Raw genomic sequence first — 15,103 nt, 5'->3', positions numbered from 1 at the left:
TTAGCGCTCGTTATATGCTCCTAAATTAGAAGTGTACTCTCTTTTCATTTAAATTACAGTTGTCACTATCCTTTTCCCAGACACTGGCTTGGGCCATTTCTGTTATGCCTCCATCAGGAGTTAGTGTGTCCAGCCCAATTATTACTGGCAATCTCTGCGGATACACAATAAAGTATTCTATGGACCTGGACACAAAACACGCCTCCTTCTATGTCCGTTTCATCAGAAACTGTACCATATCTTTCGGATGGACTGGGCTGAGGCTTCTTTACAAAAAGAATCCAGTACGAAGAGAACTTTCCTCCTCATCTCATTGTAAATGCAGTTGCACTAGTATCAACAGCAGTCCTAAATGGAGGAATTCCAAGGCAAGGGGCTGAAAACTACTTTACCGGACCCCATAACAAAATTTGTGAGAAGGGAGACCAACAGTTTAGTCCTTCATCCTTGGTCCACTGTTCTGTGCAGTAAAGCCCTGTTCCAGCTTCAATGTGTTGGGTCTACTCTGTTCTTATAGTGGGTGAGGGCAGTGGCATAATTATGGTCCCTGCATGCGAGTGATCTTCATCCCCGGACTTCATAGCTTATACATCTATTGCAACAGTGGTTCTTCATCCACTGCCCAGAGTCTTCAGGACTACCCATTTAAATAGTTTTACCAACAAACCAACCAGATAAGTGGGAGAAGGTCTGAATTATGTACAATTTTTATGACTGATCATCTGGTCCAACAATTCAAACTACATGGATCTATGGCATGCTAAATTTTGCATTTTCTAGTGAGAGGAGTTAGGAGAGCCCAGTGCACTCCCTGCCGAGTGGTGAACATATATATGTACCCATATGCAACATATACTGTAGGCAGTCCTCATATTGTCATGACTATGGGGGGTCATTCTGACCCCATCGCACGCATGAATTGGGGTGTCAATACAATATTAGAAGGCAAAACCATCAAATGCATTTCAAGTCATGTAATGGTTCATTTTCCAGGTGCAGTTGAAAGGACTGGGAAGTGGGTGTGTGCTAAAGTATATTAAGCTTTAAAAGACAAAAAGAGATGGATAAGGAGTGATAAAGTACCAGCCAATGAGCTTCCTTACTGCCATGTCACAGGCTGTGTTTGAAAAATGACAGTTAGGAACTGGTTGGATGGTACTTTATCACTCTTTTTCCATCTCCACTTTATCTCTTGTTAAAACTTAATAAGAGCAGTATGCAGACAACTAGGTGCACCTGTGCAAATACAAAAGCTCTGCACACCCACATCAGGAAAGCTCTGTGTACCCACATCCTTTGAACTTTTGTAAATGATCTTTACAGTCAGGACCTCAGAGCAGGAGACAGATTAGGGAAGCCAATTGGTGATCCTATATTGATATTTTGGATTAATACGGGATTAACACATTTGTATTCAAAAATACGTAAAAAGTGTGAACATTCTATCAATCTGGATCGATATTATTTACACACACGCACAGTCTAAAGGAAAGAACAGGTCAGCACAGGTCAGGGATGCCAGAGAGCAGGTAAGAATATTGGTGGTCATTCCGAGTTGATCGCTCGCTGCCGATTTTCGCAGTTCAGCGATTAAGTAAAAAGTGGCAAAAATGCGCATGCGCATGGTACGCAGCGCGCATGTGCTAAGTACTTTCACACAAAACTTTGTAGATTTACATAAGCTCGAGAGACGTTTATTCATCGCTCGAGTGATCGCTGAGTGATTGACAGGAAGTGGGTGTGTCTGGGCGGAAACTGGCCGTTTTCAGGGAGTGTGCTAAAAAACGCAGGCGTGCCAGGTAAAAACGCAGGAGTGGCTGGAGAAACGGGGGAGTGGCTGGCCGAACGCAGGGCGTGTTTGTGACGTCAAACCAGGAACTAAATGGACTGAGGTGATCGCAAGCTAGGAGTAAGTCTGGAGCAACTCAGAAACTGCAGGGAATTATTTAGTAGCAGAACTGCTAATCTTTCGTTCGCTATTCTGCTAAGCTAAGATACACTCACAGAGGGCGGCGGCCTAGCGTTTGCAATGCTGCTAAAAGCAGCTAGCGAGCGAACAACTTGGAATGAGGACCATTGTGATATTTTGATCGATCCTATTGATACAGCATGCCCCCTTTTCGCCCCCAGGATGGATCAAAAAGGCATCCTGTATCATGGAGACTGATGTCCATCCTTAAGACAGACACATGTCAGAAGCTAAAGTCAAACAAGGCTAAGGAGGAATATGGGCAACAGTAGATAACTAAATATGCATTACGCACAGTAGTAAAGGCAGGCAGAGCTAGCAAGGCCATGCTGTCTGGGAAAAGCATTTCTACACTATACCAAGCCCTGATTTACATATGGGAGCTTACCAGACATGCAGCAACATTGCAAGTCAAGCGTTAGTCATATATACGGCAATTATTATATTATTAACCACCAATATTACATTACTTACCTAAAACCTCTAGTAGCGTTTCTACATAAGTAAATGGAGAGTGGATATTTATATGGAAGTGAAGAGTTTTTAACACTGTAAGTTCAGATTGTAGTAACTCCTCCTTATTACAGATATAACCTGATGATGTCAGGAACTGCAGGATTGTGTTATTATTGATTATCTGTAACAATTAAAATAGTGTTAGGTCACTGACATGCAGCTGTTTCAGGATGTCACCATCCTGTAGAAAGAGGTCTGTACAAGAACATGCCTATAAAACATTTGCGGCAAAGCACGATGAAGTGACAGCTCTTTCATCCAATGGTAAACAGGACTTTTTCTAAAATGACCACACATTCCTGCATGTGGAAGTACAGTAACTACACAGCAATGTTGAGACAAACATAACTTACATGGTAGTGGAAGTGCAGCTTGCTTGTGATCTGGATACAGGACACCATGCGTAGTATGAACATTTCACACAGACTAGCTTTTATTGATTTCCATGTCTTGGCCTGTACTGTTTCCAATATGTTCATGCTTTCTACACTGGATTTATAAAGCTCCTCTACATGTAAGATCATAAACCTGAAACAAAGAACATACTAATGTTACTACATGAGAAAGATTCCGGAGTCAGTGAGAGACACAGAGCCTTGTTTAGAAGAGGATATTTGTACACAATACATATGTAAAACAAAAGTGAATTCATGTGTATACTAAGTTGGACGTATCTTAAGATGAGTTCAAGGTCGGACTTGCCCATAGGGGTCCAGAGGAAACCACTGGTGGGCCCTACTGCCTGAGGGCACAATCTCTCCTCTAGGGGTCAAGTTTAAGACTGTGCACTTGAATTATACATTATACTTAAGTTACATTATACTGCACAGGACTATGGTGTATTCATTACAGTGCACCTGCTACATTATCATGCATGCAGTCGCAGTATTTACTATATTTATTTATAAAGGGGTCCAAATCATACAATCTCTAATAGTTAGCCAAGCCTCCGGGTGGATGGGCAACACCCCTAAGTATGGGCCTCTATCACTACATTCCCCCAGTAGGCCCTTCATGCCCCAGTCTGACACTGGATGCATCCGACTCAGAAACATTAGTATTTGTGGCAGGCTTATGCATATCTCCCAACTGTCCCGATTTTCGTGGGACAGTCCCGTTTTTTTGGGACTGTCCCGCTGTCCCACCCGCGGGCCACAGTGTCACACGGTGGGGGGGGGGCAGTTGGGAGGCTCCTGGAGCGGAGAATAGACGCTGTGCGCATGTGCACAGTGTTTATTCAGTTGAGACAGGGGAGAGAGGGCATGCCAGCAGCTCACAGAGCGCTGGGCATGCCCCCTCAGTGACGAAAATGGGGCGTGACTCGTGGTCGCAAGCCCTCCTGTGAAGACATGCCCCCTTTACCATAGGCCATGCCCCCTTTTCGGGGTGACACGTGCACAGGTGTCCCCCTCTCCCTAGATTGAAAATGTTGGGAGGTATGGCTTATGTAAGGTATAGAAGTGTGTATACTTACACTTACTTGAATGTAAGAGACTTCCTGATATAATGGTGATCTTCCGGGCTCCCAGAAAAGTCTAGCAATCTCCCTTAGGCCAGGCTGGGTGGGCTATATGTGTGACTGTATGCCCAAAGATTTGTGATGAATTATATGTGATATGTGTCAATTTACAGAAGATGTGTGCTCAATTACAAGACACGTGCAACAATAAAAAAAAATTGTATTCCTGCAATAAGCAGTGCTAAAAAATTATTGTTATCACTACATATTGATAAACTGAGGCTGAACTGTGATAAGGGATTTATCAAATATTCCAACTAACTAATTAGGTAACTAACTCTACCTGTCTAATAATTCCACTGCAATGTACTTAGTTGAGCTGTCCTGATGCCAGTGTTCTGACAATAAGAAGACCAGTTCTGCAATATAAAACATTATTACTTATTTATATAGTACTACCTTTTTAGTCAGTGCTGCAGAAAGGATATTTGTCTCATTGGAACTTAGTATAAATTCTTTAACACCTAGCACGCAGACACACACGCACGCGGTTTAGAATCCAAATGACCTATCAATATGTTTTTGTAGTGTGGAAGCAAGTCTACCCAAACGGGATGCAGTCAAGATCCCGCCGGACGGAATCCCGCCGGTCGGAATACCAACACCGTAATCCCGACCGGCACAATCCCGAATATTCTCCCTCTGTGGGTGTCCACGACACCCATAGAGGGAGAATAAATTAGTGTGCCGAGCATAGCGAGGCACCGTGCCCACAGCGTGGCGAGCTCAGCGAGCCCGCAAGGGGCTGCATTGCGCTCGCCCCCCAGTCGGGATTGTGCCAGTCGGGATTCCAGGGTCAGTATTCCGACCGCCGGGATCCCGTCCGGGGGGATTTCGTACTGATCTCACCCAAACACAGGACGAATATACACACTACACAAAGATAGGGCCCTGGTCGTAAATTGAACGTATGACCCCAGTGCTGTGAGGCAGCAGTGCTAACCAATGTGTCACATGCACATTATGGTCAAGTCCAAAAGTGGACGCTTCTTGTGATTATCAGCAAACTGGGCATGCATATACTGCACTTCAAAGAGCATGCCAGAGAGGACTTTTCGCTCTAGTGTATGACCAGAGCTCTCTGTGAAATGGGTGCTTCTGAGTGGCTATCGTAGGGTGCACAGAAAAAATCTGTCTCATCGGAGTGCCATGGGAGAATGTACTGTCTGTGTTTGTTGGAAATGTGTACAGAGAAGGGATGTCTTTTTCAGACAGCACCGGAATCCTGACACAGGGGCAGAAAGCCGGCACCCCGACTGCCGGCATCCCGACCGTAAGTATGCTGGGGACTCGTAGCGTTGGGCTGTGTGTGTGTGTGTGGGGGGGAGGTTAGGATTAGGCACCACTGGGGAGGTTAGGGTTAGGCTGCAGGGAAGGAAGGGTTAGGAATAGGCTGCGGGGTGGGGGTTAGGTTTAGGCACCACCGGGGTGGGTTAGGGTTAGGATGTGGGAAAGAGAGGCTAAGGGTTAGGCTGCAGGGAGGGACGTTAAGTTTAGGCACCGCCGGTTAGGGTTAGGCTGCGGGGGGAGGGTTAGGGTAAGGGTGTGTACACACGGTGAGATCCTTGCTATGTCCTATTTTTACTTGCGATTTCCCTTGAACTGCCCGGAGGCCAGATTTTGACTAACTTTTCTTGAGATCTGTACTATGTGTGCTTACGATTTTGGCTTATGTGAGATTTTGGCTTATGTGAGATGTCATTGACATGTGAGATGAACTAGATAGTACACCGATCTAGCAAGGATTGACTTGCCTGCACAGTCTATTTTTTCTTGCGATGCCGACCTGGCGGGACCGCGCATCGGGATCGCAAGGTGACTTTTACCTTGCGATCTGCACTAACTTTTCTTACGATTTTGACTATATAGTCAAAATCTTAAGAAAAAATCTCACTGTGTGTACACACCCTTAGGCTGCGGGAAGGTTAGGGGGATAGGGTTAGTAGTATACTTACCTGGTAAGTGGTGATTACTGGGGGAGTGGTACCTGTGCTCACTTCTTAGTGTTAGTAAGGAAATATGTGTTCCACGCTCTCTATGTACCCCATCTGTGTCACCCCTGTCTGTCTACCCCTCCCCTTTAGAATGTAAGCTCTCACGAGCAGGGCCCTCTTCCCTCATGTGCTTACCCTTTTCTTACTTTAATAATCTTCAGCTGCACCAAATCCAGCAGTCTTCTGCCACCTGATACTTATTCCAGTGTCATCTGCTGATGTAGCTATGTTTATTTACCCTGTACTTGTCCTATATTGTAGTCAACTGTAAGTTGCTGTTTTCCTGGTTGATTATTTGTTTATGTACTCTGTAATTGGGCGCTGCGGAACCCTTGTGGCGCCATATAAATAAAGGATAATAATAATAATAATAATGTGACAGATAAGCATTGTGTATATCTATGCCTTTTATTGAGACACAGTGCTCAGGCATAAAGTGTATAATGCATTCAAATAGCAAATGATAAATTAATAGTGATTGTTAGCACACAGATCACAATTAGAATCAATTAGAATCAAAGTCCAGATGCTGATGACACAGACTGTGAAATATAGTAGGAATTTGTAGCTGAAAGTTAGTACGTAATAGTCATGATCAAATAGGTTCCAAATGCTGGTTCCAGTAAAAGTGGTGCGTTCCTTTGTTGCACAATGGTGCTGTGATACAGTAGATGTAAGAGTCTTTGTTCTAGAGAGCCGGCATCCCGACCCTCCAGGTACAGTACTCACCCCTCCGGTGTATGATGGTGCCGTTCCCGGCACTAGCATCCAACTCCGAGGTCCCAGCCAATGGTGTTATCCGTTTTGTTGCTGCGCCTCCGTATAGTCTGTCCCTCCTTGCTGTCCTGTCTAGGATCCCTGCTTCCACGGTGTGTATGGCAATGTACACCTGGAGCAGGGACCTGTGGGACCACCGGGTGCTGCTGTGACTTCCGGGTTCCCAAGTCTCACTAGACTGCTTGGTTCCCGTTGGCTTCAGCAGCGCTGCCCGACTGCTCAAACTCGCCAGCCGACGAGGAGACTTGTCGATGGGGTAAAGCTGCAGATCTTCCACAGGTGGTGGGTACTGGTAAACATGCTTGTGCCAAGTGTGTGCTTCCTCCAACACTTAACCCCCAGATGCAAATTTTGCTTGGCAGCGGGAGTGTCCGAGGTCAGGTGTGTGGCCGTATACAGTTACCGTTCCCGTGCTGCTCATGACGGATGCACCTCGCGGCGGTGTGCACCAGCCGCCAGAGTTGTCTGCGTAGCTTGGAACGCGTCTCCCTTCTAATCTCCTGCGTGCTGCCGTCTCCAAACCTTGATGTGTTGCTCACGGTAGGCGCTTCTGGCACGCAGTGCCACGGATGGCTCCGTGATCACAAGATGGCTGGCAGCAGGTATCAGCAAGTAGACAGGTGGTAGTGGCAAATGGAATGTCCTTGCAGGGAATTTGGTGTAAATCTCTAGCGCGTTTCGCACCCTTGGGTGCTTCCTGACCCCGGACACTCCCGCTGCCAAGCAAAATTTGCATCAGGGGGTTAAAGTGTTCTCATTCACCTGCTTTTTGACAGCACACTCTGGAAATAGCAAGTTATAGACACAATAGAACAGTGACAGGTGAGCCCACAATCAAGTGGAGACTTTGTTGTATTCTGGTTTAATCACAGTGTATCACTACATCGGATCACAATTAAGATACATATTATCTATTTGATGAATCCAGCGATATAAATATGGACTTTTTTTTAGATTTTTTATTATATTATTATGTCTATAGCAGACACGATAACAGTCACGTAACCATTTTTTATATAACATTGGATGCCGTTTACGTATTAGTTGTTATTAAATGTTTGTGAATATATATTTTTGAAGATACATAAAAGGTATAGAAATTAATTGATTAAAGTGTGTGTGTTCAGCCATTTATGCACCTGAGAGGTACATAGCGCATAAATTCAAAAATTGTGTTTAGTTCTATAGTGCACATGGTTTTATCCAGCTGTCACTAATTAAAAGTTGTGTGGAGACAGACATAACTGTACTTAACTGCTGCATGTTGTATTTCTGGATAGATTATATACATATGCAATTTTTTTATAAAATTGCGTAGACATTAGCGCCTCAATTAGTTGTGTGTTTTTAAGAAATTGGAACTCTTGTTTGGTCAGGATGCCAATATCTTGCCTGTGTTTCAGTAATTAATCCAATTTGTTCTTGTAGGTGGTTGTGGGGTCCGTGTTAATAACATGATATGTGACTGTGTCACTTAGAATGCGGAGAGCCTCTTCAATGTAGTGTGACTTATCCATGATGACTATCCCTCCCCCCTTGTCCAGTTCCTTAAAAGCCTCTGTTTCCTTCTTGGTCATGTTATTGTGTTGTCTCTTATGGTCATATTTATTCCCACTATCCAGTTTATCTTAGTCTGTCGTTACCAGGGACTCAAATGTCTTTATGTAGTGATTTTTCAGATGAGTGGGATAGAAAGAAGATCCTGGTTTGAGTGAAGTGTGCTGGAATCTCTCTGTTCCTGGGTCAGCGGAGTTACTAATTGTTGGGTTGCTGGCAAAGTATTTTTTGAGTGTTAGCTTCCTAATAAAGGCCTGTAAATCACAGTATATGTCAAATTTGTTAGGTTGTTTCGTAGGAGGCGAATATTAAACCCTTTGTCAGTACCGCTTCGATTGAAAATGTTGGTGTCTTTTGTCTTGGTGTCTATGAAGTCTTCTCTTGTTGTTTTTGTTTTTTTGGTGTTCTGCCCTCCCCTACATCCTCGTCTGACTCTGTTACTCTCCTTTTTTTCTTGGTGATTTTCCCATGTGTGCTGGTGGTTTCGCAGGCCAGTGAGCCTGCACCTATGTCTACAAAATTGTCCCTCCCATCTCTGGGTTTTGTTTGTGTTAGCTTGTCTTTTGTAATCTCTGGTCTTGATTAATCAGAATCATTGTTTATGGGTGCTGTTGCATAGGTTTGATAGGATCTCTGTGTTGTGACTCACCCTTGGTCAAAGGATAGCCTAGATAGATCATTATAAGTTAAATCCTCTTCAATTTCATATACAGAGAAAGATGTGTCCCCTGATTCGTCTGATGTTGAAGTGCTGGTTCTATAGATCGGACTAGATCTACAGATGTAGAATCTATTATGTTGTTTGTGTCATGAATCTTTTTCATAAATTGTTGGTAAGTGAGTCCTGTGTCTTTGTACAGGTGGCAGTGTTTCACTTTGTTTGTAATGGTTGTGACTGCAGGATGCTTCTGACATGCTCTGGAATTAATGTTTTTCTGTTTGTAGGGTTCTTGGAATATTTGGTTGTTTGTTTCTTAATGTTTCTGGTGTTGTTTTTTGCTTGTTTGTCTCTGATGAGCTTTCTTATTTTGGATTGTATAATGGTGTTTTCTCTATTAGTGTGTCTTTTTGTGTGAGATTATCTATGTCTGTATAACCTGGTTCCTGTCTGAATGATTCCAATTTAGTGTTAATGTCAGTAATCTGAGTATCTAGATGAGTAACGAGTTCCTCCAGGTGTTTGGTATTAATTAATTTGATCAGTTCTACTGAACAGTCATGTAGGATCTTATTCCACCTGGTCATGAATGTAGCATCATCTATGTGGTGAGTTGGTGTCTTTTTTAATCTTAAACCCTTTGGGATAATATCATAGGATAGAGTACCAGTCTAGTGTTTGTTTGTCCCACCATATCCTGGTTTCTTTTTGTATCAGTTTTTCTAATTTGGTGTAATCCTTGTAGAATGTAGATGGGAGAATTGTTGTTAGGTGTTCCTCTAGTATACAGAGTTCCCTTCAGGCCTTATCTAATCGAGTATTTCTGACATCTAAAATACCCATGTGGTGTGGTGTATGGAGTCAAAGACTTCCGGTGCAGCTGATTATCCAGGACTAGCAGTGCAATATGTTGGGGAGTGGGATGATCAGCGCAACAACTTGTCCTGTCTCCTATTTCGGGGCAGTTGGGCGGTACCACTCCCACAGTAATCACCACTTACCAGACGAGTTTGGACAACTCATTGGTACCAGCTGCCCCGAAACAGGAGACAGTACACGTTGTTGCCCTGATCATCCCACTCCCCAACATAAAGTATACTTACCTTACTCCTGTCAGGATTCTCATCATTATGATGACAGTATCTGTCTTTTGACCGCCGGCATCTCAAGCGCTGTTCTCACGTATCACACCCGGTATAGCATAGCATAGCATATTTGCTATATACACAGCCTGCTGCCACTTACATGTGAAGTGATAAGACCAACACCTCAGAAGTAAGGCAATCGGACAGTGGAAAAGGTAGATAACCTCATCTGTACACAAAGATGGAGCAGGCATTCATATATTTTTATTATACTAATCTGTGGCTATGCCCTCATTGCAACAGAATTTTATGACTGCTGAGATACACTGGCTGATATATCGGCCATTCAATTCTATGGATGATATATTGTGAGCCCGTTGGCGGGGATGTACCCCCGATATGTCTGTGAAATATGTCGTTCACATTGCGCCGGCCCTGCAGCACAGCCGATGGCCGATATATCGGCGCATTGTACTATGTGTAACGGTGGTCTGCAGATCTCATGTACACATGCTGCAGAGGCCACCAGTCGGGTAGGTCGGTGGACCGGCTGGATGGCCAATCCGTCAGCCTAATGTGTACCCAATTTAAGACATAAATAAATAAATACATATTCCAGGAGGATAGATATATTTGAAAGGGGGGTTCCCCTTTAAGGGCTTAATGTGACTTCATCACTTCTCTGTCAACCACTGACCAAATTATACTTTTTTTTTTAAAGCTTTATTTTCCATAAAAATGTGTCACAAACCCGTGAAAGAAGACAAAAAACAGGAATAATATAGTCACACTGCGGCAACAGCAAGTCTATGAACATAAGACAGAGGACAAGTATTAAAGAACACAGTATAATAACAATCACAAAGGTAACATATAAAAGAGTATACATTATTCGTGTAATGTTCTTCCACTGAGCATAATTTTACATTGTACTTCTACCAATATTTCTCATACTAAAGTATAATTTATACTTGAGTATGACAGTAAAATAGGTTTAAGTGCAAAAGACAAATAAACCTAAACCATAAGGTACATGCTGAGCAGAACTAAAATGTTTGCAATACAGATTAATTGTGTGGGAAGATGTTCTTCACTTTGGCCCTCATTCCGAGTTGTTCGCTCTGTAATTTTCTTTGCATCGCAGCGATTTTATGCTAATTGCGCATGCGCAATGTTCGTACTGCGACTGAGCCAAGTAAATTTGCTATGAAGATTGGTATTTTACTCACGGCATTACGAGGTTTTTTCTTCGTTCTGGAGATCGGAGTGTGATTGACAGGAAGTGGGTGTTTCTGGGCGGAAACTGGCCGTTTTATCGGAGTGTGTGAAAAAACGCTACCGTTTCTGGGAAAAACGCGGGAGTGGCTGGAGAAACGGAGGAGTGTCTGGGCGAACGCTGGGTGTGTTTGTGACGTCAAACCAGGAATGACAAGCACTGAACTGATCGCACTGGAAGAGTAAGTCTCGAGCTACTCAGAAACTGCACAGAGAAGTCTATTCGCAATATTGCAAATCTTTCGATCGCAATTTTGCTAAGCTAAGATTCACTCCCAGTAGGCGGCGGCTTAGCGTGTGCAATGCTGCTAAAAGCAGCTTGCGAGCGAACAACTCGGAATGAGGGCCTTTGTGCCTAATGTGTCAGCAATATCACCACTTCCGAGACAATTCCTATGCTAAATACGGTTTTATCCTGCACAATGACTGTGTACAATGGGGGTAATTCCAAGTTGATCGCAGCAGGAAATTTTTTAGCAGTTGGGCAAAACCATGTGCACTGCAGGTGGGGCAGATATAACATGTGCAGAGAGAGTTAGATTTGGGTGGGTTATTTTATTTCTGTGCAGGGTAAATACTGGCTGCTTTATTTTTACACTGCAAATTAGATTGCAGATTGAACACACCACACCCAAATCTAACTCTCTCTGCACATGTTATATCTGCCTCCCCTGCAGTGCACATGGTTTTGCCCTATTGCTAACAGAATTCCTGCTGCGATCAACTTGGAATTACCCCCAATGTGACAGATGCACTCAAGAGGTATGCTAAGGCATGACATATTGGAGGTAATTCAGACCTGATCGCTTGCTAGCGTTTTTTGCAGCTCTGTGATCAGGTCAGAACTGCGCATGCGTATGCACCGCAATACGCAGGCGCGTCGCACAGGTACAAAGCGGATCACCGCTCAGCGATGGGTTTGTGCGAAGAATCCATTTGCACGGGCGAGCGCAAGGAGATTGACAGGAAGAAGGCATTTGTGGGTGGCAACTGACCGTTTTGTGGGAGTGGTTGGAAAAACGCAGGCGTGTCCAAGCGTTTGCAGGGAGGGTTCCTGACGTCAATTCCAGTCCCGGACAGGCTGAAGTGATCGCAACGGCTGAGTAAGTCCTGGGCTACTCAGAGACTGCACAAGATGTGTTCGTACATATCTGCTACACATGCGTTCGCACACTTGCAAAGCGAAAATACACTCCCCTATGGGCGGCGAGTATCTGTTCGTAGCAGTGCAAAAAAACCCTAGCGAGCGATCAGGTCTGAATTAGGCCCATTGTGAATTTTTTTCCTTACTTTTTGATCAGTGGTACAGTATATAGAATATTCCAAACCTATCAAGACGTACCTATAACTTTTGGTTGTTTAAAAGCGCCATTGTGCTCTGTCAAGTGTTCCAGTACAGTCTCATTGTCGTTAGCCAAGCCAATAAGAATATCTTCTATGATATCATAAGGAGCGATCCCAAATATTGTGCCAGGAGCATTTGAAACTATTCTTTTTGTTTTAACTGGAAAGTGATTCATCCTTGACCTGAAACAAATAATACTGAATACAAGTTATTCTATCCTACAGGAATATTAAAGGGCCATTTTATACTGTCACAACACTCTCCCTTGTGCATCAATTTAGAACTATTAATTTGATCTGAAATACAAAGTGACCGACTGTTCAGTTCTGTGTTATAATATCTCACTGTTTGGTAAGGATAACTACATAGGCAAATGCAGAGATGAAGGTTTCCAGTTGCCCAGCCATCCGACTCCCTTTCCACCGGCTAGCATCTCAAACGATAAGCAAAACAGCACTAGTATATATAATACTACTTTACTACAGATATGGTCCAAACATGCAGTATAAGAGGATGGAACAGAGTGGCTGTGCATGCCCTGTGAAAGCACCTCTTCCTGCCAAGCATGCTGGATGTCTGTATCAGGGTACTACTCAGCACAATGATCCAGAGAGCTGCTGCAAAACTGGATGTGGCCACGTGCCACATGGTGCGTGGCCAATGAAAATGGGGTGTGATACACATATGGGCAGAGGCGTATCTAGGGTAGGGCGAGTGGGGCACGTGCCCTGGGCGCCTTGGCAGGCCCAGGAGAGGGGGGGGGGGCGCCGCCGGCGGCCAGGGCATCATGCCCCACTCGCCCCCGTCAACCCGAAATGTGAGGGGAGGAGAGCGCACCGTCTCTCCCTCCCCTCACCGCCACTGAAAGCCCTAGCAGCGCTGCCATTGGGGCATGTATCTGGCACTAAATGGGGGATGTAACTGGCACTGAGTGGGGCATGTAACTGGCACTGAGTGGGGCCTGGCACTGTGGGGCATGTATCTGGCACTGTGGGGCATGTAACTGGCACTGTGGGGCAATGTAACTGGCACTGTGGGGCAATGTAGCTGGCACTGTGGGGCAATGTATCTGGCACTGTGGGGCAATGTATCTGGCACTGTGGGGCAATGTATCTGGCACTGTGGGGCATGTATCCGGCACTGTGGGGCAATGTAACTGGCACTGTGGGGCAATGTATCTGGCACTGTGGGGCAATGTATCCGGCACCGTGGGGCATGTATCCGGCACCGTGGGGCAATGTAACTGGCATTGTGGGGCAATGTAACTGGCACTGTGGGGCATGCATCTGGCACTGAGTGGGGCATGTATCTGGCACTGTGGGACATGTATCCGGCACCGTGGGGCATGTATCCGGCACTGTGGGGCAATGTAACTGGCACTGTGGGGCAATGTAACTGGCACTGTAGGGCATGCATCTGGCACTGAGTGGGGCATGTATCCGGCACTGTGGGGCAATGTAACTGGCACTGTGGGGCAATGTAACTGGCACTGTGGGGCATGCATCTGGCACTGAGTGGGGCATGTATCTGGCACTGTGGGGCAATGTATCTGGCACTGTGGGGCAATGTATCTGGCACTGTGGGGCATTGTATCTGGCACTGTGGGGCAATGTAACTGGCACTGTGGGTCATTTTCAGTGTCCACACCCCTTCTGGAGCGTGGCCACACCCCTTCTGGTGTGTGACCACGCCCATTTTGGGGGGGCGCGCGCACATGCTTCTTTTTGTGTTTTTTTTTTTTGGGGGGGGAGGGGCGCCATTTTCCATCTTGCCCTGGGCTACGCCTCTGCATATGGGGGGGGGGGGGGGGGGGGGGGCAGATACACATATGACCTAAATAGTGCAATGCCAGATACCCTTATGCCCCCAATAGTGCCAGATACACATATGCCCTCAATAGTGCAGTGCCAGATACACATATGCCCCCAATAGTGCCAGATACAGATATGCCCCCAATAGTCCAGTGCTAGATACACATATGCCCTCAACGGTGCCAGATCCACATATGCCTCTAGTAGTGCAGTGCCAGATACACATATGCCCCCACAATGCAAATAAACATTTTCCCCATCAGTGACAGATATATATATGCCCCCACAGTGCCAGATACACATATGCCCCCACAGTGCCAGATTAAACCCCACAGTGCCAGATACAGATATGCCCCCCCACAGTGTCAGATACACATATGTGTGAAACTCACTGCTGCTGCCTGGGGCCGGCGCTGCTGTCACTGTGTCCGGTAGTTCCGCCTCTGTGCCGGAAAGAGGGCAGGAGAGGCGCATGCTGCGTTCTCCTCCCCTCGGACACAGTGGCTGTAAGGCAGTCTGTCTGGCGGTACTGCGTACCGGCTGACAATTTCTTATCGGTACGCCGTACCTCCGCGTACCGCCATACTTGCAGCACTG

The 15,103-nt window shown here is 45.4% G+C and overlaps 1 protein-coding gene across 5 annotated transcripts in view; it reads right to left on the bottom strand.

The window, feature by feature from the left end:
• CNTD1 (cyclin N-terminal domain containing 1) overlaps window positions 1–15,103 on the bottom strand; it is a 35,331-nt gene that overhangs the window by 13,213 nt on the left and 7,015 nt on the right. For 3 of the 5 annotated variants that reach the window (XM_063960050.1, XM_063960054.1, XM_063960051.1), the window contains exons 2-5: window positions 12,693–12,877; window positions 4,288–4,363; window positions 2,839–3,013; window positions 2,444–2,606 (exon numbers count right to left, since the gene is read on the bottom strand). In XM_063960050.1, the coding sequence (XP_063816120.1) occupies window positions 2,444–2,606; window positions 2,839–3,013; window positions 4,288–4,363; window positions 12,693–12,870 (592 nt within the window). In that variant the 5' untranslated portion in view covers window positions 12,871–12,877. Of the gene's footprint in view, window positions 1–2,443; window positions 2,607–2,838; window positions 3,014–4,287; window positions 4,364–12,692; window positions 12,893–15,103 lie in introns of all 5 variants that reach the window. The other 2 variants (XM_063960053.1, XM_063960052.1) reach the window with 1 other exon arrangement.

The sequence above is a fragment of the Pseudophryne corroboree genome, chromosome 3, assembly GCF_028390025.1.
Source record: "Pseudophryne corroboree isolate aPseCor3 chromosome 3, aPseCor3.hap2, whole genome shotgun sequence".
NCBI classification, from domain to species: domain Eukaryota; kingdom Metazoa; phylum Chordata; class Amphibia; order Anura; family Myobatrachidae; genus Pseudophryne; species Pseudophryne corroboree.
This window is presented reverse-complemented; position numbering and strand designations above follow the sequence as displayed.